Source organism: Raphanus sativus, chromosome 2, assembly GCF_000801105.2.
Source record: "Raphanus sativus cultivar WK10039 chromosome 2, ASM80110v3, whole genome shotgun sequence".
Lineage (NCBI taxonomy): Eukaryota > Viridiplantae > Streptophyta > Magnoliopsida > Brassicales > Brassicaceae > Raphanus > Raphanus sativus.
In genome coordinates, this window is record NC_079512.1 from 30,142,604 (window position 1) to 30,162,850 (window position 20,247).

The 20,247-nt window shown below is 37.2% G+C and overlaps 5 protein-coding genes, 1 long non-coding RNA gene and 1 other non-coding gene across 13 annotated transcripts; 4 read left to right on the plus strand and 3 right to left on the minus strand.

The window, feature by feature from the left end:
• Nucleotides 1-129: 129 nt before the first annotated feature.
• Nucleotides 130-210, minus strand: TRNAL-CAG (transfer RNA leucine (anticodon CAG)). Its single transcript has one exon. It is a non-coding gene; the product is annotated as a tRNA-Leu (tRNA).
• Nucleotides 211-436: 226 nt separating this feature from the next.
• On the plus strand, nt 437-3,512 carry LOC108822661 (asparagine--tRNA ligase, chloroplastic/mitochondrial). Of its 2 annotated transcripts, none has more exons than XM_057003029.1 (13): nt 437-952; nt 1,045-1,155; nt 1,254-1,358; nt 1,467-1,604; nt 1,684-1,764; nt 1,855-1,932; nt 2,026-2,094; nt 2,189-2,263; nt 2,362-2,449; nt 2,541-2,620; nt 2,707-2,877; nt 2,965-3,091; nt 3,211-3,512. In XM_057003029.1, exons 1-13 carry the CDS (start codon nt 488-490, stop codon nt 3,324-3,326), a joined length of 1,704 nt encoding a protein of 567 aa, XP_056859009.1. In that variant the 5' UTR covers nt 437-487; the 3' UTR covers nt 3,327-3,512. The 2 variants fall into 2 exon arrangements, with proteins under 2 accessions (XP_056859009.1, XP_018451303.2); XM_018595801.2 differs by having other exon boundaries at nt 2,362-2,445; nt 2,534-2,620.
• Nucleotides 3,513-4,471: 959 nt separating this feature from the next.
• LOC108841651 (probable aquaporin TIP2-2) lies at nt 4,472-5,537 on the plus strand. The gene is made up of 2 exons (XM_018614406.2): nt 4,472-4,901; nt 5,026-5,537. The coding sequence occupies exons 1-2, from the start codon at nt 4,524-4,526 to the stop codon at nt 5,398-5,400; spliced, it is 753 nt and encodes a 250-aa protein (XP_018469908.2). The 5' UTR covers nt 4,472-4,523; the 3' UTR covers nt 5,401-5,537.
• Nucleotides 5,538-8,533: 2,996 nt separating this feature from the next.
• On the minus strand, nt 8,534-10,228 carry LOC130507998 (uncharacterized). 2 transcript variants are annotated; one of them, XR_008942657.1, is made up of 3 exons: nt 9,628-10,179; nt 8,797-9,240; nt 8,534-8,678 (listed from the first exon to the last, which is right to left on the minus strand). It is a non-coding gene; the product is annotated as an uncharacterized LOC130507998 (long non-coding RNA). The 2 variants fall into 2 exon arrangements; XR_008942656.1 differs by lacking the exon at nt 8,534-8,678 and having other exon boundaries at nt 8,812-9,240; nt 9,628-10,228.
• A 600-nt stretch (nt 10,229-10,828) lies between these two features.
• On the plus strand, nt 10,829-13,095 carry LOC108822580 (VAN3-binding protein). The gene is made up of 6 exons (XM_018595698.2): nt 10,829-11,414; nt 11,563-11,968; nt 12,057-12,233; nt 12,329-12,378; nt 12,471-12,528; nt 12,610-13,095. Exons 1-6 carry the CDS (start codon nt 11,124-11,126, stop codon nt 12,846-12,848), a joined length of 1,221 nt encoding a protein of 406 aa, XP_018451200.1. The 5' UTR covers nt 10,829-11,123; the 3' UTR covers nt 12,849-13,095.
• LOC108822589 (formyltetrahydrofolate deformylase 2, mitochondrial) lies at nt 13,053-14,966 on the minus strand. 5 transcript variants are annotated; one of them, XM_018595709.1, is made up of 8 exons: nt 14,691-14,966; nt 14,501-14,613; nt 14,234-14,384; nt 14,071-14,144; nt 13,826-13,985; nt 13,641-13,739; nt 13,478-13,564; nt 13,053-13,375 (listed from the first exon to the last, which is right to left on the minus strand). In XM_018595709.1, exons 1-8 carry the CDS (start codon nt 14,868-14,870, stop codon nt 13,229-13,231), a joined length of 1,011 nt encoding a protein of 336 aa, XP_018451211.1. In that variant the 5' UTR covers nt 14,871-14,966; the 3' UTR covers nt 13,053-13,228. The 5 variants fall into 5 exon arrangements, 3 of the variants coding, with proteins under 3 accessions (XP_018451211.1, XP_018451218.1, XP_018451228.1); XM_018595716.2 differs by having other exon boundaries at nt 13,240-13,375; nt 13,498-13,564; XR_001944887.2 differs by having other exon boundaries at nt 13,301-13,375; nt 13,478-13,578.
• Nucleotides 14,967-15,484: 518 nt separating this feature from the next.
• On the plus strand, nt 15,485-19,391 carry LOC130507996 (uncharacterized protein At3g43530-like). The gene is made up of 5 exons (XM_057003028.1): nt 15,485-16,240; nt 16,996-17,757; nt 17,833-17,994; nt 18,089-18,971; nt 19,053-19,391. The coding sequence occupies exons 1-5, from the start codon at nt 15,728-15,730 to the stop codon at nt 19,247-19,249; spliced, it is 2,517 nt and encodes an 838-aa protein (XP_056859008.1). The 5' UTR covers nt 15,485-15,727; the 3' UTR covers nt 19,250-19,391.
• Nucleotides 19,392-20,247: the final 856 nt, after the last annotated feature.

The window sequence follows — 20,247 nt, forward strand, 5'->3', positions numbered from 1 at the left end:
TTTACTACTTCTTAACTTAAATAATTTAGCTTAAGATTGAATATCCATCCTTTCACCGGTGCTAAAGTCATCAACATTAACAGGATTTAAATAAATAGCAAAAGGAAAGAAAAAACTAAAAAGAAATGTTGTCAAGAGTGGGATTTGAACCCACGCCCTTTCGGACCCGCACCTGAAGCGGGCGCCTTAGACCAACTCGGCCATCTTGACTTTGATGTTCAATATGAAAACTAATATAAATATACTTTTGTAAATACCAAATGTTTACATTCAAATCTCTCAACCTCAAGTGATGGAACCATTCGCGTGGTTTCTTCGATTTTATTTGCTCTCAGTTTATTCCTCGTCAAGCCCAATTATTAAACATATTAAAATGGGCTTAAAAATGCAATAGGCCCAATTTAATGATGATAAGAAACCAAACGAGAGAGACTTTTTAGTGAATTCATTTTATCAGAAGAATACTTCAAATCACCGGCGAAGTGCAATGGCGGCGGCGTTTCTGCCGGCGACGTCACTCCGTCTCACTCCATTCTCCACTCTCCGATTCTTATCCTTCTTCCCTATCTCCAATCCTTCTCCTTACTCTCTCCACCGCTCTCTACGCCGCCTCCCGCTTCTCCAAGTTTCTCCGGCGAATGCTCGCCGGAGATGCTGCTTTTGCACCGCTACATCTCAATCTCCCAGTTCCGGTGACGGAGTCAAGGTAGAGAACAATCACGAGCATCGGTTCGGGAGCAAAGTGGGAGAATTCAGGAAGAAGCTGAGGATAGCCGAAGTGAAAGGAGGAGGAGACGAAGGTCTGGGTCGGGTGGGGCAGAGCCTCAGCGTTACGGGTTGGGTTCGAACGCTTCGGTCTCAGAGCAGTGTCACGTTCATCGAGATAAACGATGGTTCTTGCTTATCAAACTTGCAATGTGTGATGAATCCTGACGCAGAGGGATATGATCAGGTAAGGTAAATCAATCACTGTGACCTGAAAAAAAAGAGACGTTTTTTTCATTGCTTATTGACTTTTGACTTTGGGAAGGCTTTTAATAATAGGTGGAAGGTGGTTCGGTATTGACTGGAGCATCTGTATCTGTACAAGGTACTATTGTGGCGAGTCAGGGGACTAAGCAAAAGGTGGAACTCAAGGTTCACAAAATCATTCTGGTTGGTACTCTCTTTTTTTTTTTTTGCTTCTTGGAAACTCCATTTAGATTTGAAGTAATATTCAATGAATCTTTGTCACTTTTTTTTATCTCTTTTAGGTTGGAAAGTGTGACTCTTCCTATCCCATCCAGAAGAAGAGGGTCAGCCGGGAGTTTTTGAGAACCAAGTCTCATCTTCGTCCCAGAACCAATACTTTTGGCGCGGTTATTGTTTCTCTCTTTCATTTACTTTGTATGGTGTCCCTAAACTCAAGACCGGAGAAATGATCACATTCTGTGTGTTCTTGAATATTCATAACATCTTGTTATCAGGTGGCTAGAGTTAGGAATACTCTGGCATATGCTACACACAAGTTCTTTCAAGAAAGTGGTTTTGTCTGGGTGGCAAGCCCTATTATCACTGCCTCCGATTGTGAAGGCGCTGGAGAACAGTTTTGTGTCACCACCCTCGTAAGTACTTTTCCTCTCTCTCCTACGTCAAAAATACTCTGTAAGAATGAATAGCCTATTAATACCTTGATTGTTTTAGATTCCAAGCTCCCATGAGACCGCCGATACTTCCATCGATGCAATTCCGAAAACTAAGGGAGGGTTGGTCGATTGGTCTCAGGTATTGCTCTAGATCCTGTTTCTTTTATCTTAGTAAGAGATTATCTTGCTTGCAACTGTAACAGATTGCATGGCTGTATTCACTCCTCAGGACTTCTTTGGGAAACCAGCCTTCTTGACCGTCTCTGGCCAACTCAATGGAGAAACTTATGCCACCGCTCTCTCAGATGTAAAACATCACTTTCCTCGAGTAGTGACATATGAGCTAGATTCTAGTTAGTAAGTGTCTAAAAATTTCTTATCCGTATGACTCTCTCTACAGATATACACATTTGGTCCTACATTTCGAGCTGAGAACTCCAACACCTCCAGGCACTTGGCTGAATTCTGGGTCAGCGTTACTTTCATCTTACCTCACAATTGAATTTTTCTTTCTTGTGTACACTTTTCTAAATAAAGACCCTCTCTTTCTACAAAATATAAAGATGATTGAACCAGAACTTGCTTTTGCTGATCTGGATGATGACATGGCCTGTGCCACCGCCTACCTCCAGTACGTCGTATGTTTCTCTCTCGCTTTATATTTTCTTCCTTCAAGCTGTATATGAGCTTCTAACGTCATCTACAACTAATATGATTCTAATATATCTCTTGATAGGTAAAATACGTTCTTGAAAACTGCAAGGAAGACATGGAGTTTTTTGATACATGGATTGAGAAAGGAATCATTCATCGCTTGAGTGTATGTCTTCTCTGATTTGTGATCAGAAAAAGAATGTTTATGTAGTTTGCACTGCTGATAACTATTTGATTGTTTTTTACAATCTAAGGACGTAGTTGAAAAAGAATTTCTACAGCTGAGTTACACAGACGCCATTGAACTTCTTCTGAAAGCAAACAAGAAATTTGATTTCCCGGTACATACATTCTCCATTCAGATAAATATTTTTTGAGCTGCTTTCATTTATGCATTGCCTTTTCTCATAGATCTGGTTTCTTGTAGGTGAAGTGGGGACTGGATTTGCAGAGCGAGCATGAGAGGTATATAACAGAAGAGGCATTTGGTGGTCGCCCTGTGATAATAAGAGATTATCCAAAGGAGATAAAAGCGTTTTACATGCGTGAGAATGATGATGGGAAGACAGTGGCTGCAATGGATATGCTCGTGCCTCGGGTAAGATTTAATATTATCACGCACTGGTTATATAAGAAAAGGTTGTTAATGAATGAACGAACGATGTGGGGGTTTTGGGAAGAAAAGATAGGGGAGCTGATAGGTGGAAGCCAAAGAGAGGAAAGACTTGAAGTGTTGGAAGCGAGGCTTGATGAGTTGAAACTCGACAAAGAGAGCTACTGGTGGTACCTCGACCTCCGTCGCTATGGTTCAGGTCTCTCCTTTCTTCTCCTTGAATCTTCTTCTTTGAGTGGTTAAGAAAAAGGATAGAAACTTGATGAGTCTGATGAAGTGTTTTTCTTTTTTTGTTATTGTGTGTGTGTATGTTGTTAGTTCCTCACGCAGGATTTGGACTAGGGTTCGAGAGGCTGGTCCAATTTGCCACTGGAATTGATAATATCAGAGACGTTATTCCTTTCCCGCGCTCACCTGGCTCTGCGGACTTTTGATTCGTATCTCATTATCATTCTTCTACACAACCTTTACCTCCATTTTTTCTCTTCATCTCCTTGTTGTATTATTATGTGCCACTGGTTATTTGAAACCAAGGAAAGAATAAAAATATTGGTTTCAGATTATAAAGGTTTTGTATTTCTTATGATTTAAAATCGACCAATCAAACACATTTTGCCTAACATATTACATCACTAAGACAATTAGCAAGCACTCTCCTTTCCATATGATTATGAAAAGCGAGAAAGCTTCTACTGGATGATGATCTAGGTATCTTATTTCAGTTGATGATAAGGTGATTGATTCTATCGGTACGTTGTTTTGTAAGTTTGCAACAAAACTATTCAAATTTAAGACTTTGGATCATAATCTACAAAAGCAAAAGAAACGTATTCGTCATACAATACGAATATGAGGAAATGGAGTTGGGGAAGATGATAATTTAAATAAAAGTGTTGGTTCCTAAAACAACATCTTCTACCGCAAGGTGAACATACTTACAAGATTAGGTTCTAGTTATTGAACACTAGATTATTGCTACACCACACAATACGTAAACAATATAATCACAACCATATACTAAAATATAAAATTTTGTTTCTTTCATAGTGGGGCGGAGGAAGTAATTTAAACAAGCATACGCTTTATAATTTGTTTAATGGCACCACCATTGTGGAGCACCTTTTTAAACACTTCTCCATTTCATTTCTTGTGATTTTATTTTTAGTCAGATTTATCTCCTAATCCATATTAATATTTAGCACCTCCCATAGTCCCATACTAATAGAATAAAATGGTAAGATAAATAAAAATAATGCGACCCTTTATCATAATTGGCGTGGCACGGCATTAATTTAAATGCATGACATCAACATGACATCATAATACTCTCTTCTTTACATACTATAAAATAAAATAGCTTATCCATCATTTTCTCAGCATTGTTTAAAATACTTCTTAGTTGTCCTTTAATCATTTTCGATGTCACTAACCCTCAAATACAAACTGAATAGTCTAAATAATTGCCGGTTTGGGCGGCAACCAATGGCGACCTGCCACTAAGAGTAAGACTAACAACTTCATTACCAATTTGCTATATAAACCTCTACGATCATAAGCCACAATTACACACAAAAAGCTACTAATCACCAACCAAAGTCAATAGAGTCGTATTAAGCTATTTTGGGATCAAAATGGTGAAGATTGCAATTGGAAGTTTGGGTGATTCCTTTAGTGTTACGTCTCTTAAGGCTTACCTATCCGAGTTTATCGCAACTCTTCTCTTCGTGTTTGCTGGCGTTGGCTCTGCTATTGCTTTTGGCAAGATAACATCCAATGCGGCCTTGGACCCGGCTGGTCTTGTCGCCGTGGCTGTGGCTCACGCCTTCGCCCTTTTCGTTGGTGTGTCCATAGCCGCCAACATCTCTGGCGGACACCTTAACCCCGCCGTGACTCTCGGCCTCGCAGTCGGCGGTAATATCACTGTCATCACCGGTTTCTTCTACTGGATAGCTCAGTGCCTTGGCTCCATCGTCGCTTGTTTCCTCCTAGCCTTCGTTACTAATGGCGAGGTACACAAATAACTTTGTTCAAAACGACCGTGACTAAAAAATGTTGTGGCGGTTTCAATATCCGGTTTGATTTATAACTTATGGTTTATTAACCGAAATTTTATTTTTGTCTCCGGTTATGTAGAGCGTACCGACCCATGGAGTAGCAGCCGGTTTAGGAGCGGTCGAAGGAATAGTGATGGAGATTGTGGTGACTTTTGCTCTGGTCTACACAGTTTACGCCACAGCCGCTGATCCCAAGAAAGGATCGCTTGGAACCATTGCTCCTATTGCCATCGGTTTCATCGTTGGTGCCAACATACTCGCCGCCGGTCCATTCAGCGGAGGCTCTATGAACCCGGCCAGATCATTCGGACCAGCTGTTGTCAGTGGTGACTTCTCTCAGATATGGATCTACTGGGTGGGTCCACTTGTCGGCGGTGCACTAGCTGGACTCATCTACGGTGACGTCTTCATTGGATCATATGCACCGGCTCCGACCACAGAAAGCTACCCTTGATCAATCCTCTACGCTTTTACTTTGTTTGGCTTCTTAAGCCGCAATAGTTGGTTTCTTTGTTGTTGTGTGAAACGTTTGGTTCAGTTATATTGCATATGAATGAAATTTAGACGTGAAGAAGGACGATCAAAGTTGTATTTTGTTGTTGGTTAATGATTAGAATTGCATTTTTTTCAGTTTTTTATTAAGTTGATCACCCATCATAAGCTATTGAACAACTTTATTTGATAAGTTTAACCCAAAGTTATTATAATGAATTTGTTTTACAATCGGAAAATACTCACAATACTCAAAGGATGTGACCACTTTAACTGGTTAACAAGTTAACTGTGTGTGTTTTTAAAAACATTGAATGGATTAGAACTTGTATGTGGAAAGTGGAAATTTTCAAATAAATGGGTGGAATATTGAGAAAGTTAAAAAAAAAGTTTTAGCAAAAAAGTAAAGTTAAAAAAATATTGAGAAAATTCAAAATATTTTAGATTGCTCAAAGAATTTAAACAAGGGCCAATCATTCTCTTTATTAGGCCTGTACTTCAAGGCCTATCTGAAGCCCAGATAATTGATCTTATTGGCTGGAGAGACTTCTCTTTGTTTAAGTGGGTACTCCAGAGAATAATAAAATAGCAATGCTAAAACAGAAAGGACAAACAATTTGCGGAGACTAACTCCATATACCCTTCTGGAAAAAAAACCATTCTTCTTATCCCTTCCCTTTTCTTATTACTCATTTGTAGACCCCACTACCATAGCAAATACCATACTATCCTTCTTCTTTTTTAATTTATGTTTATTATTCTTTCTTTTCTCTTCTTTCTTTTTTATTTATTTATCTGTGGCCTCCATTTTATTTCTTCCTTCTCCACATTTCGATAGATCCCTTTATTATTATTATTATTATTTTTTTTTCATGTAACCTATTTTCTTCCAATAATACATTTTTCTTCATCATAATTGTTTTCTTACAATTTTATTTCTATTTTTCTACAAAAATACAAACAATTTATAAATATATTCATCTTAAATTTTCTACTTAAAATATATATATAAACAATAAAATAGTAGAATAAATGATTTTGTTGTATTTCAATCATCAATTAGTTTAAATATTCAATTATTTATTACTGAACTAATTAATAATTTTAAAATTTTATAAAATAATATATATATAGTTTCATATAAATTTTAATATATTTTATCATTTAACATATAGTATTTTGTTTATTTTGTTACAGAAAATATTTTCTAAATTTACTGATACTACTGACATAACTTCTATTTTATTAAGACAACACAATATTATTAAAACATGATATATTAATAAGATAACTAGATATTTGATACAATGATAAAACTATTATAATTATATATTAACAATATTTATAAACAGTCAAATAACGTAAGATATTTTATTATAAATTTCATTAAAATAAAGCTTCTATCATGAATAATGTTAAAAATAAGATTTGATGTTAATTTCGAGATAATAAAATGATTTTCAGCACTGTATTTTTTGTGTTTCGTGTCGATTTTATGACCGTTTTTGATAAATTATTTTTATAAAATATCAATAAAACAAATAATATATCACGGATAATGTAAAAATTAGATTGTAATGTAAAAATTAGATATAAGATGAGTAATGTAAAATCCGTCTTGCACAATCATTTGTTTTGATTAGGAGGAGGATATTATATGAAGGATGAGACTGAAATAAAATGGATATGGGGAGATGAGAAGAAGATTGTGTTGAAGAAATCAGTGGAGGAGGTCACCTACTCTGTTTTGGTTGAGCATATTTGCGGAAAGATAAATGTTTATAAATATAAGAACGAGTGAAAATTAGTGTAATTTCATTAATATGAATTATATATCATGGGTAATGCAAAATCCAACAAAATCGGATTAAAAATTTGATTAATTAGTGCAAGGATAATTTTATGGGCATTATTAGAATTTTGTAAACTGTGTTTATGGGTTTTAGCGTATATTTTATATATGTTTTGAGCTCGTTTTAATGATTTCTTGGGTGTAATTTCATTAATATGAATTATATCATGGGTTATGCAAAATCCATCAGCCGGAGAATCTCGTGGAAGAGGAAAAAGAAGCAGAGGGAGTGGAATATGAGGAGCCACATAAACAGGCAGAGCAAAAGGAGAAGGTATTGCAGCGTATTTTGAATGTGAAAGTGGTTCAGGTTCATGTGTTTGATTGTTGAAATTTGTTTCATTGTGCTATTCAAACTATATGTTATTTGGATTACTAGGATTACTTGTTTTACTATATATTATCTGGATTACTGGTTTTACTTTGTATTACTTGGATTACTATGTTTACTCAGTTTTACTATATGTTATTTAGACTTCATATATATTACGAGTGTTTACGTTTAGTACGTAGAATCGAAATATATTTCATGATTATTATCAATTTGTAGATTATTTTCCTACTACATATGTATCTTAAGATTATTTTTAATGATTATTTCAACAGTTTATGAAAAACCAATTCAATTTCCCAAAAAACTCCCTTAACTTACAATGTTGATGTGTGAATGGTTAGACCATAGTAAGATTTTTTTAAAAATACGTATTCTGGGAAATATTTGGCTGAAATTGTCTTATTTTACGGTAATAATAGTGTAAAATATTCGGGTTTACTACAAAAAAGCTCGTATTATCATGGTTTTACTAGATAAACGTAAAAACTGCCAAAAAATTAATATGTGTAAGGTAGTATTACTAAGTCCTTGAAGATTACCAATAATTACTAAGTATAATTAATTCCATGCATGTTTTGAAGTATTTTTCCAAAATTTGAGTAGAATTTTCCCTGTAATTTTGAGTTATCCACACATGTTTTCCAAAGACATACCACAATCAGTGTGCTATGTATTCACGTTTGACATGTGTATTTTATATGAATATATTTTTATTATATTTTGACAAGTATTTTTTAGATTTAGTATTTAATTAATATTCATATAAACTTGGGTGTGTGCAAGTATTTTTTAGACTTAGTATTTAATTAAATATTCTTATAAATTGTTTTCCTTAGTTAATTTCAAAAATAAATTTAATTAAATATTCTTGTTATGGCTGCACGTTTTGACATAATTTTTATATTATTATTTTAATATGAACAAAACAAAACGAACTTTATAAAACATAAAACGTTTTAAAAAAAATTAATATGAGTAAGGGTAACTATTCAATTTTCCCTCTTAATAATCTTTTGCCAAGCGAGAAGTAAGGGTTAATGGGCTTCATGTAGTCCTGTAAATTTGAAGTTATCGAGTATCAGAGAGGAAATAATTTTTTTTTATAAAGCGAGGACATGATTGCTAATTACGGAATATCTTGATCAAGTAAAAGTGTTTTGAGGATAGTATACCTTACCATCACTGTGAACTTGCAAGCTCCATATCATCACTAAACTATGAAATGTACAGAACCAGAGATTCAAAATCTAATAGAATCCTCTCTTTGAGACAAAGGAAGAAGAAGATGATGAGACACACAGAAACATCAAACAAAACAAGAAAAAACTTTTTTTGTCTAGTCTCTCTTCACGTCTTGAAGAACAAGGAACCAACGCTTCAGGTGTTCCCAACTCAACCTTGGTTGCTTTCTCCTACTTCTACCTCTCTATTGTGAGCTGTCTCCAAGTTGATTCCCTGCAGACCACATTGCATTTTCTGCATTCTCTCTTCACGTCTTTGAAAGAGGATGAGCATAGTGACGACATCTTTAACAAACTCAAAGCATCAAGGAAGGTTGAGAAGTCTGCAAACAACTTCGAAGGTTCTCCATGTTTGGATTGGAACATGCAGGAAGACTACAATCCAGAGAATACAAGATCATGAGCCTCAATGACTTCTTAATTGACTCTCGGCCAACCAAACCAAAGCATATGATGAAGAGACATTAGCCAACAGGTCCCAACAGGTCAAAGAACAAATATGTACGCCAAGTTAACGGTTTTAGTATGGTTACAAAACAGAATCGAATCGAATCAAGACATGTTCAGAGCACAATCCCACACATGCATCATCTCATCTTCGTTCTTATATCCAAATACAACGCCACGATCTCGTTTACCAAGAACATGAATCTATAAAGAAAACCCCCTATTTTGATCTCAATTACAAAACTTTAAATTTGCTAATTTGCTTTTCTGATTTTTGAAATAGATAAGCAAAAGAAAAAGAAAGAAGATTTGAACCTTAGAAGATCGAGACCGATGCCGAGGGAATTAAAGGAGGATCAAGGAATTGAAGCAGCCGCGGAGTGGAGTGTGTGCGTCCCTAAAGGTTTAGGATTAGGTGTTCGCCGCTCTCCACACAAGATTACGGCTATAGTCTTCTCCTCATCTTTCTAAATAGTTCAATCAACAATTCCATTGAGAAATTCTTCGATTCAATTCCATCGGGAGGTTGAAAGGGCGAAAGAACATCATCTTCTTCATCATCACTCCTCTCTTGGATTCTCCCCTGATTTTCTCACATATGCATTACGCCAGGAAAGCTGATTCCGAGACGGAGATGATGGACATCGACTCCAATAAGACTTTCGTTCTCGAAAAGCCTACCACCGCCAGGGATGATTTCCTCTCCGCATCTCGGAGGCTCGTCGATCAAGGCCGGCCATCTCAAGCTCTCCAAGCAGCGGTACTCTGCGTTTCCCTCTTCCATTTTTTCTGTACTTTACAAAAGAGAGAAGAGAGACGGGGTTTGGGGGAGATAATCGGTTTCGATCCGATTTGTTTTGGGTGGGTGGATAAATTAGAAGTTGGGTTTGTGAATATTGTAATTTGTTAAGGGTGTCGGAGTCTTTGTGCACCTTGGACCCACATTTTCTATTTTTAAAAAAATAAATACTAAATGATATTTTAATGAGAGGAGATACGAGAATTTTTAAAAAGTGAGAGGGGCATATGGAGTTAATCTCCACAATTTGCTGATCCGTGAAATCACTCAAACGAAAAGAGTACATTAACAGACAACAAAGTGGTCTCTTTTACGTATGAGATTATTATTTGAATGAGCTGGTCGGTTTGGGGGAATGAATCGTGTGAGAGGCCCTCCGGTCAGAAAAATGCTCAAAAACTAATGCATCTGTCGCCTATTTCTGGTTTAACAAACCGTCCTACCAGATTAATATTACCTGAAAATCATGGACACTGTTATGTTCTCTGACCACAATAATATTCTCTCTTCATTGACAAACATATATACAAAAGAACATGGAGACAAGTTGCTAAATTTTCCAAGAATCTTACGGTGATTAAATACTCAATTCAGATATTATTGTAATCTATATCTCAGTTTGTTAGTCCCCACGTACTTTTAAAACTCGAGTGGTTCTCATAAAAAAGAAAAGACATTCTATTATTTGTGTACTTGTGTTTATGCTCTTCCTCTTTCTCTTCCACCTAAGTCAACATCATCCTTTTTTCCTCTCCAAAAGGTTATTCCTTTTCAATTTTATTATTATCATCATTCATAGCCATTTTTTTAAAAAAGTTGACAGTTCATTTCCAAGTTTTATTTCTGAAACTCAGAGCTATTAGTTCTCTGTTTTGTTCACATGGTTTTTGATCAGAAACATAATAACTCTTTACTCACACCAGAAAATTAAATTCTCCCACGTCAGCTTTTCATATTCAAGAAAGCTTCATTTTGGATCGGAGTATTCAAATCATCATCTAGGAAAAAGAAAATGGAACGAGGTAGTGGGTTTTATCCAGATTGGAAGGAGACTTCTTCTTCCTTGTTTGGATCAGAGAACATGGAGGAAGAGCTAGAAGAAGAGCTTTTCTCACCCATTCCACAGCCTCAGACGCCAAAAGAGCCAATGGAGTTTCTGTCTAGATCCTGGAGTCTCTCTACCTCTGAAATCGCCAAAGCACTTGCACTCAAACACAGACAACAACAACAACAAGAACAGTTTTGTGTTTCACAAAACAACACTCCTGTTCTGTTCCCTAATGCTGCCGCACATCCACTCATGGTATGACACTTTCTCATGATCATGGAGAGCCTTAAAAGTCAAAAGAGACTTTTTTTTATCATGACAAATCATTTCAGCAGTTCCCAACAAACTTCTTGGGAACTGGAGTTTGATAAAGAAAACATTGTCAACTCTTTTTTGATTTTAGGCAGGGAAGATGATGAACTCGTTTGGAACACGCAGAACAGGGACGTTATCCAAATGGTTTCACCACCACAAGGAACAACATAGCAGTAGCAGTAGCAACCCCACCACCAACTGTCTCAAGAAGAAAGATAAGGCGCGTGTTGAGAACGCCCACGTGCATTCTGCAGTCTCTATAGCTGCTCTGGCTGCAGGTGTAGCCTCTGTGACATCTGCAAGCAATTGCAAAGAGTCAAGCTCCAAGATGGCTCTGGCTTTGGCCTCAGCCACGGAACTGCTGGCCTCGCACTGTGTTGAGATGGCTGAGCGAGCTGGTGCTGACCGTGGGCGTGTTGCTTCTACGGTTAGGTCGTCTGTGGATATCCACGGCCCTGGTGATCTCATGACTCTTACAGCCGCTGCTGCCACGGGTAAAGCTCTTGTTTGAAAACTAGTTCACAGGCCTTTGGCTTTGTTGGCTCGTAACTGGGTCTGATTTTGTTTGAAATGGAAACTTAGCTCTGAGAGGAGAAGCGGCTTTGAAGGCGAGACAGCCAAAGGAAGCAAGGAAAAATGCAGCTATAACACCTTTCGAGAGAAGCTTCTCTGACTCTCATTGGCCTTCAAATTTTCAGTTTAGATTGGAAGGACCAAATCTCCCACTTGAAGGAGAACTGATGCAGTGCGCTCGAAATGGTAAAAGTCTCTTCTGTCTGTGAGACTGATAAAAGTTCACTTAGATAAGACAGAGAGCTTAACTCTTCTTCTTGTGTTTTTTTTTTAACTTTCAGGAGTGCAGAGAACAAAGCGTGTATGTGTCTATATCAACAAGAAGTCTCAGGTACAGCAGATTTGATTAGATTCCTAACTACACAACACATCTCAGTTCACTTCTGATCCAATGCTTATTACGCTATACTCATGATTTTCCAGGTTATAATCAAACTCAAAAGCAAACATGTTGGAGGGGCATTCTCCAAGAAGATCAAATGTAAGCATTTACTGATCTTCCAGTTAAGATGAATAACCTGGAAAAAAACAGACATTCTGAACTTCCTGTCTTTTTTTGAAGGCATTGTTTATGGAGTGTGCGATGAGAAATCAGCTTGGCCATACAGGAAAGAGAGGGAAAATTCAGAGGAAGTCTACTTTGGTCTGAAAACAGGACAAGGACTTTTGGAATTCAAGTGCAAGAACAAGGTTCACAAGCAGAGATGGGTTGATGGGGTACAGTCTCTTCTACGCCAAGTAAACTGCTTCGAGGCTGCCAAGTGCTCGCTGGGATCTCTAAGTCTCACCAATCACAGATGATTCAGGATCCTGTGTATATATCTCTGATTATATATACACATTTTTTGCTGTTGTGATGATATATTTGCAAAAGAAAAAAAAAACTGGCAATGTACAATCTCAGTCTCTGTAAACCTCATAAGACTTTTGGATAAAGCACCAACATGTTGTTCAGATGATCACATCAAGTGGTAGGAACTATTTCTATGTACAGAAAGAGAAGGATTGATCTCAGATAAACTTTTTATTCCAGTGAAAGAGTTTCTGATTTGCTAAAGACAAGACAATGGACGTGTAAGCTATGAAAAAACAGAAATCTTAAAGAGTGGTATGTATGTATGTATGTATGACCTTGCTTGTATGAAGAAGAATCATGTGAGAGTTTTTTGATTTTGTGGGTATCAGAATACAACAGTCTTGTGTGTCCCGTAAGGCAAAACTCGGAGTTCGCAGTAAGATTTTATAGCTTTCATTAGGCACTTCTTCTCGAGGTCCTCTGATTTTTGGACAAAGCTCGTCAAGTTGTCTCGGTGGGAAACTCTCTCAACCTGCAAAAGAAACTCAAATTCTGACGCTGCTGAAGAACAATGCAACCCACCCTCAGGAAAAAAAAAAGAATAAATAAAACAAGGTGGTGGGAGATGAATCACCATTTGTTCAATGATAGGACCTGAATCAAGTTCCTCTGTAACAAAGTGAGTGGTTGCACCAATTAGTTTCACACCTGCATCAAATGCCTACCAGCCAGAATCTAAAATATGAATTAACACAAACTCATGGCAAGGTTAGAGGAATCAAAGAAGTCAGAGAAACCTGTTTGGCGGGGCTTCTCCCCTTGAATGATGGTAAGAGGCCATGATGTATGTTGATAACATCTTTTCCATAACCTTTCAAGAAGTTACCAGACAGTACCTGTCAAAGAAGGAAAATATGTTCCAATCAGTATATAAAGCTGTTCCTCCAGAAGAAACTGAAGGAGATAATAGATTTGATATTACCTGCATGTATCTAGCGAGAACAATAAAATCAGTATCCTTGACCAACTCAAAAATCTCCTCCTCTATCTTGTTCTGATCGGTTGTTGGCAAATAATGATAGGAGATGCCATGCCTCTGGAGAAACCGCATAATATGTGTGTTTGGAGCTCTTTCATGATTACTGTAAACACACACACAAATGTATTCCTGAATATATATATATAATCCATTCAAGGTTTCATTGAGAAGAAGAGTTAAAAGTAAACCTTATGACACATGTTATATCAACAGGAAGCTTTCCGTCCTGCCATTTATGTAACATTTCAACCAGACAATGGTCCTAAAAACGACAGAGCAATCAATCAATCAATCACACAAGTTCAGGAAAGAACAACAAGAGGATAACAGAAGCAAATGATGTATATTTACCTGTTTGGAGAGTAAAAGAGCAATCTTGTACTTGGGGTCTAAAGAAGGGACTCGTACAACCGACCTCATAGCATTGAATTTCTTTGCAATAGTTTGAAAATCTTCACCCATCTGACTCCTTGGCCACTTCACTGGATCAAAAATAAACTCGCTGCCCAAGAAAATTACCTTTTGAATCACAAACTAATCCCAAGTATAGAAACTTTTTTTTTAAACTACTGTATATCTGTACAAAGTCAAAAAAAGCTACAAAAATGGAAAGTGAACCTTCGAGAGTAGAAGACGTTATTGTTCTCAGGAACAAACACATCATAACCAAGAATGTTGCCTCCCTTTGCAGCAATGCAATCTGATAGCTTCGCTACAATCCCAACCACATCCTAAAAGAACAAAGAGAAATGAAATGAGATGAATGAAGATTGGATTTTTGATTGGTATATAAGGCGTACTGCGTTACCGGACAATGGAAAACGTGGACGCCGGGGATGAGAAGTGGTGAGACAGAGGAATCTAGGGACTCGCCGTGAAACTGGGAAGATTTGAAGGACCATTTCGTAAATGATCCGAAAGCTGTGGCGGAGAGAGACGAGTTGGTGGAGACTCTTCGCGTCGTCATCATCATCATCATCATCATCATCGCAGAGGCAGAGCAAAAGCAACCACCTTTTTCAGTTACATGGGAGCTCCTTCATATCCCTTTTTATGTGGAAGTGCCTCATCTCAGTGTTTTTGCTATTCACATTCTCAAGGCAAAATATATAAATTATTTATTTAATATTAATAGTTTTTTTTATAAATCACAAATAATAGTTTTGTCAGCATCTAGGAAATTTATTTGGATAATGTTTCTTGAATTTTTTGAAATTAATTTCTTTTCTCAGATTATCCATTGTCATTTGTCTCCTATATAAGTTAGCTACTGATACTTATTGGAACAGCTATAAAATTGTAGAATATGATGCTCGAATTAGAAAAGAGAGAGTGGGTTCTTGTGCTAGGGCAGTGAATACTAATGTTGTATGTTCTATATAGTTTTGTTTGAACACACATTTAATGCAGTTTGAAGAGAATTTAGAGACACACCGTTGTTACAAATTGGAAATCTTAACAGGACCAAATGCTGGGAAGGGACAAAAGGGTTCAAAAAAATCTATTATGGACCACATGTTTTTTTGTTTAAAAATAAAAAAAAAACAAAATCGAAAATAAGGCAAAAAGACTAAGTAACCAAGAAACTTCAACTTATTTACAAACCCAACCACCGAGATCCATTAGTTCGACCCGACCCAACTTTGAAACCCTAAATTCCCAAATCATCTTCTCCACTTCCACGATTTCAAACTCTCTCAACTCACGATTTCAAACTCTCTCTCCCATAACCACCACTCTCATCTCTAACCCACCACGATTTCAAACTCCCATCTCTAATCAAACTCAGATTCAAGCACAATCATCTCAAAACAACAATCTCCATCTCCAATTCTCGTGTCTACAATGTCACCAAAAACTCGTCTCGCCGAGAAGAAAGAAAAAGCGGGAGCGTCGGAGAAGAAGAAGAACGCCGCCGTGAAAAGAAAAGAAGCGGCAGCGAAAAGGAGAGCCGCCGTTAAGAAAAAGAGAGAAGCGGCGAAGAGGAGTGAGACCACAAAGAAAAAGAGGAAGCGAGATAGTGGTCTGGACGGTGGGTCCTCGTCGAATCCAACCAAGAGGACTCGGAACCGTGTGAGAGAAACCGCAGGATCTCCACCGGAAAATGAAGGCGTTCATTCCCCCACACCGGACCCCACCACACCACGCCCAGTGTCTCCGAGTCAGCCAGAAAAATCGCCAACACCAACTCATGCAGCGAATGAGGCCGAGAATCCACAACAACCTCGAGTAACCTCAGGCTCTTCCACAAAGAGTCCTTCACATCGTGTAGACGAGCAGAACGATGAGGAGATTGGATCTAATAACAGAGATCCAAACACACCCGAGGTTGCCGTTGATAATGAGGCACCAAGAACGGTAACAAATCAATTTAAAATGGTTTTAGAATTATTTGTGATAGGGTTGAACTAGTAGTAATTATATAAGTAGTGTAACTAGTACAACTAAAATAAAACTAGTTCAACTGTTTATAATATGTTGTAAACAGAATGAATGGAACTAGTATAACTAGTATAACCGAACTTCTTATAATTATATAACTGCTACAACTATCAAAAGTATAATTAGTTTAACTAATACACCTGAGTATTGAATAACTAGTACAACTAAAAGAATGAAACTAGTTCAACTGGTAATAATATGTTGTAAAACAGAATCAATGGAACTAGTATAACTAGTATAACCGAACTTCCTATAAATTATATAACTCGTACAACTATCAAAAGTATAATTAGTTTTACTAATACACCTGAGTATTGAATAACTAGTACAACTAAAAGAATGAAACTAGTTCAACTGGTAATAATATGTTGTAAACAGAATCAATGGAACTAGTATAACTAGTATAACCGAACTTCTTATAAATTATATAACTCGTACAACTATCAAAAGTATAATTAGTTTTACTAATACACCTGAGTATTGAATAACTAGTACAACTAAAAGAATGAAACTAGTTCAACTCGTATAACATGTTGTAAAACAGAATCAATGGAACTAGTATAACTATAACAACACCAACCACACTTCTTATAACTAATATAACTGGTACAACAATGAAAAGTATAATAAGTCTAACCAATACAACTGAGTATTTTGCTTTTGTTTTCCAGGTTGAGAGGGATATGACCGTAGAAGCTGACAGACCTGCTGGTTTTTTCTTCAATCCGAGCGACTATCAAAAGGGTTGCAAGCTCTCCTCAAGGTGCCGGCAACACGATTTCCTGACCATGCTGAACGCGGTTGATAAGTTTGATGCCTCAGAGAAGAGTTGGTTTCAGGATCATCCTCAGTTCAAGCATATATTCCACATGGATTGTACCTCAACAAGAAAAATGATGGGATTGTGGATGTTGCTACTTCGTACTATGCATACAGGAAAGGGTAGACAAGCTTGGTTTGGAGTAAACGGTGTTCCAGTTAGATACTCCATCAGGGAGCATAGCCTTATCTCTGGTTTATACTGCCACTCATATCCAGAAAACTATCAGAAGATAGGGAGCATGAAGTTTGCGAGAAAGTATTTTAAAGTGAAGAAGACAAAGGATGGGAAGGAAAAGGGTCTGCAAGTGACAGAAGAAGATGTCAAAGAGAAACTTCAGAAGATGAAGTTTGATGGTAGTGGCGATCGTCTGAGGATGTTGGTTCTTTACTTTTTGGCTAGAGTTTTAAGAGGAAGGTCAAAAGCAAATTACTTCATTGAGTATTTCCTTCTTCAAGCAGTAGAAGATCTAGAGTTTTGCACCAAATTTCCATGGGGCCGTTACACATTTGAAGATTGCATGAAAGAGATTTTTCATGTGAGGGATCATTTTCGTGATGGGATCCCAGAGGAGGCACAATGGCCATTTCCTGGGTTTATCAACCCTTTGGAGGTATATCAATTTCCTGGGTTTCATAAGCATATTTGTTATAATATAACTAATGTGATTGTGTGAAATGATGTGCAGATATTAGCATTTGAATGTATCCCTGTCCTTAGAGAAAAATTCAGAGAGCCTGTTCCAAACTGTCTTGATGGTTGTCCAAGAATGTGCAAATGGAGGTTCAAGAGGACCGGCACAACAGGATTTCCACTTGACATGATTTATCGGACGCTAGGAGAGACAAAGGTAAAAGCTTATAATTTTTTTAAGTGTTGTTTATGTCATTTTCTTCAAGTTCATATTTAATTAAATGTGTAATTTGTTGTTGGTCATATTTCAGGAGATTATCAGTATTTTGGAACCAGTAGGATATGAACTAGACCTTTTGTATCAAATCATGGATGAAGGGACTTTTGCAGACTTGGAACTGAAAGATGATTGGGATACGCCAGACATAGCTGTTGACAGTTGGAACAGGATCCTACTTCAACCAGGGAGTAAAATATTCTGGCCGGATCTATATGAGATGGATGTGAGGACCCGAGAGCAACAAGAGGAAGCAGGAGGCGAGGCAGGGGGAGAGGCAGGTCGTGAGAGATTAAGAGAATTAGAGGCAGGGGGAAATGCAGGTGTTGAGGCAGGGGGCGAGCCAGGAGGCGAGGCAGGTCGTGAGAGATTAAGAGAATTAGAGTTGAAGTTGAACAAAAGCATGGATGATGGATTTGCATTGAGAGACGAAACAATTCGTCTTCTGACAGCAAGAGTAAAGGAGTTGGAAGAAGACAAGATTCAGAGAGAAAATTGGTCATTCCAAGTTGAAACTGATTATGTTTCAGGAGGCAGAAGAAGGGAGAGCGAGATGCATGGTGATAAGGTGGGTGATAAAGAAGCTGATAAGGAGGATGGTGAGGGTGATGAGGAGGATGGTGATGAGGGTGATAAGGATGATGATGAGGCTGATAAGGAGGAGGCTGATAAGGAGGAGGGTGATGAGGAGGATGGTGATGAGGGTGACAAGGATGATGATGAGGCTGATAAGGAGGATGGTGATGAGGCTGATAAGGACGGCGAGGATGGTGATGAGGTTGACAGTGATGATGATGAGGCTGATAAGGACGACGAGGATGGTGAGAAGCAGATTGAGGCAGAGGCTGAGAAGGATGGTGAGAAACAGATTGAGGCTGAGAAGGATGGTGAGACAGCTGCTGAGAAGTTAGTGCAAGGTAAGTCATATTAACATATAATTTCAAATTATATTTTTAATGATGATGATCTAAGTCAGGATGTATTTTTGTTCAATGTAGATACTGAAGAGAGATTTGATGAGGATGGAGATGAGCAATCTACACTTCAGATTATGGCAGACACTGCAGAGAGATTTGAGAAGGCTGCTGCGGAAAAAGCTGCTGCGGACAAGACATATTCACAGGATGCTGGTGAGAGGCCAAAGAGGGTGTCCAAGGTTTCTCATTTGTTGAGGTCTCCTTTTACGCCAAACTAATTTGGTGAAATGTTGAACTATGTTGTGTTTTTGGAACTTGTATGTGTTTGTTTTAAAACCTAAAACGGATGAACTTGTATGTGTGTGTGTTTTAAAAACCTAAATCCAAGCTTGTATGTGTATAATTAATTTGGTGGTTGAACAGGTTGCATTTACAGGTGGGGAGCAAGTAAAACTGCATAGTTGATGCCAAAAAATATAAAATTAGAATAACTAGAAAAACTAGTATAACTAGTGTTGAATTAAAACGTGTAGGACTTATCTGGGAATCCACTTATCTGAAACACATTATGCACACAAAGTTGTTTTAGTTTTTTAGTTATACTGGTTTCTATGAAGTTGTACTAGTTTATTAGTTATACCAACTTGCACAAAGTTGCACTAGTTTATTAGTTATACTAGTTTGTACATAGTTGTACTTTGGCAGTGAAACCTGAATATATTAGTTGTACCAAAGAAAAAATACCATAATCTTAGTTGTACCACTCATTTATGTTAACATGTGTTTGCCCGGATGTTTTGCCATCATCGCTATTGTGAAAGTACTTGTCATGTATGTTTTACCAAAAATATGTGGACAAACAAGTTAACAAACCTTAAATGTATAAGGTAGATTAAGCAAACTTTTGTGATGGAGCTAAAAATCCAGAAAAAAAAAAAAAACAATACAAAACATAAAGAAACCTATCCAATCACATAAAAATTAGACTATTTGATTGTTTTATTAATATGGAAATCCCCAAAGAATATTTAAATTTCAGAACCTGCATAGTTGTACTAGTTATACTAATCGAACCTATTATAGTAAAATAGACATAGTTGTACTAGTTAGACGAGTACAACCTATTTTAGTTTTACTAGTTGTACCAGTACGACAACACATATATATGAGTGTTATGTTTTATGAAGTTTTACCATGTTGCACATGTATTACCTGATTGAAACAACATAAGGCATAAATAAACTCTTCAACACTTAAATAAATTTTACAACACATA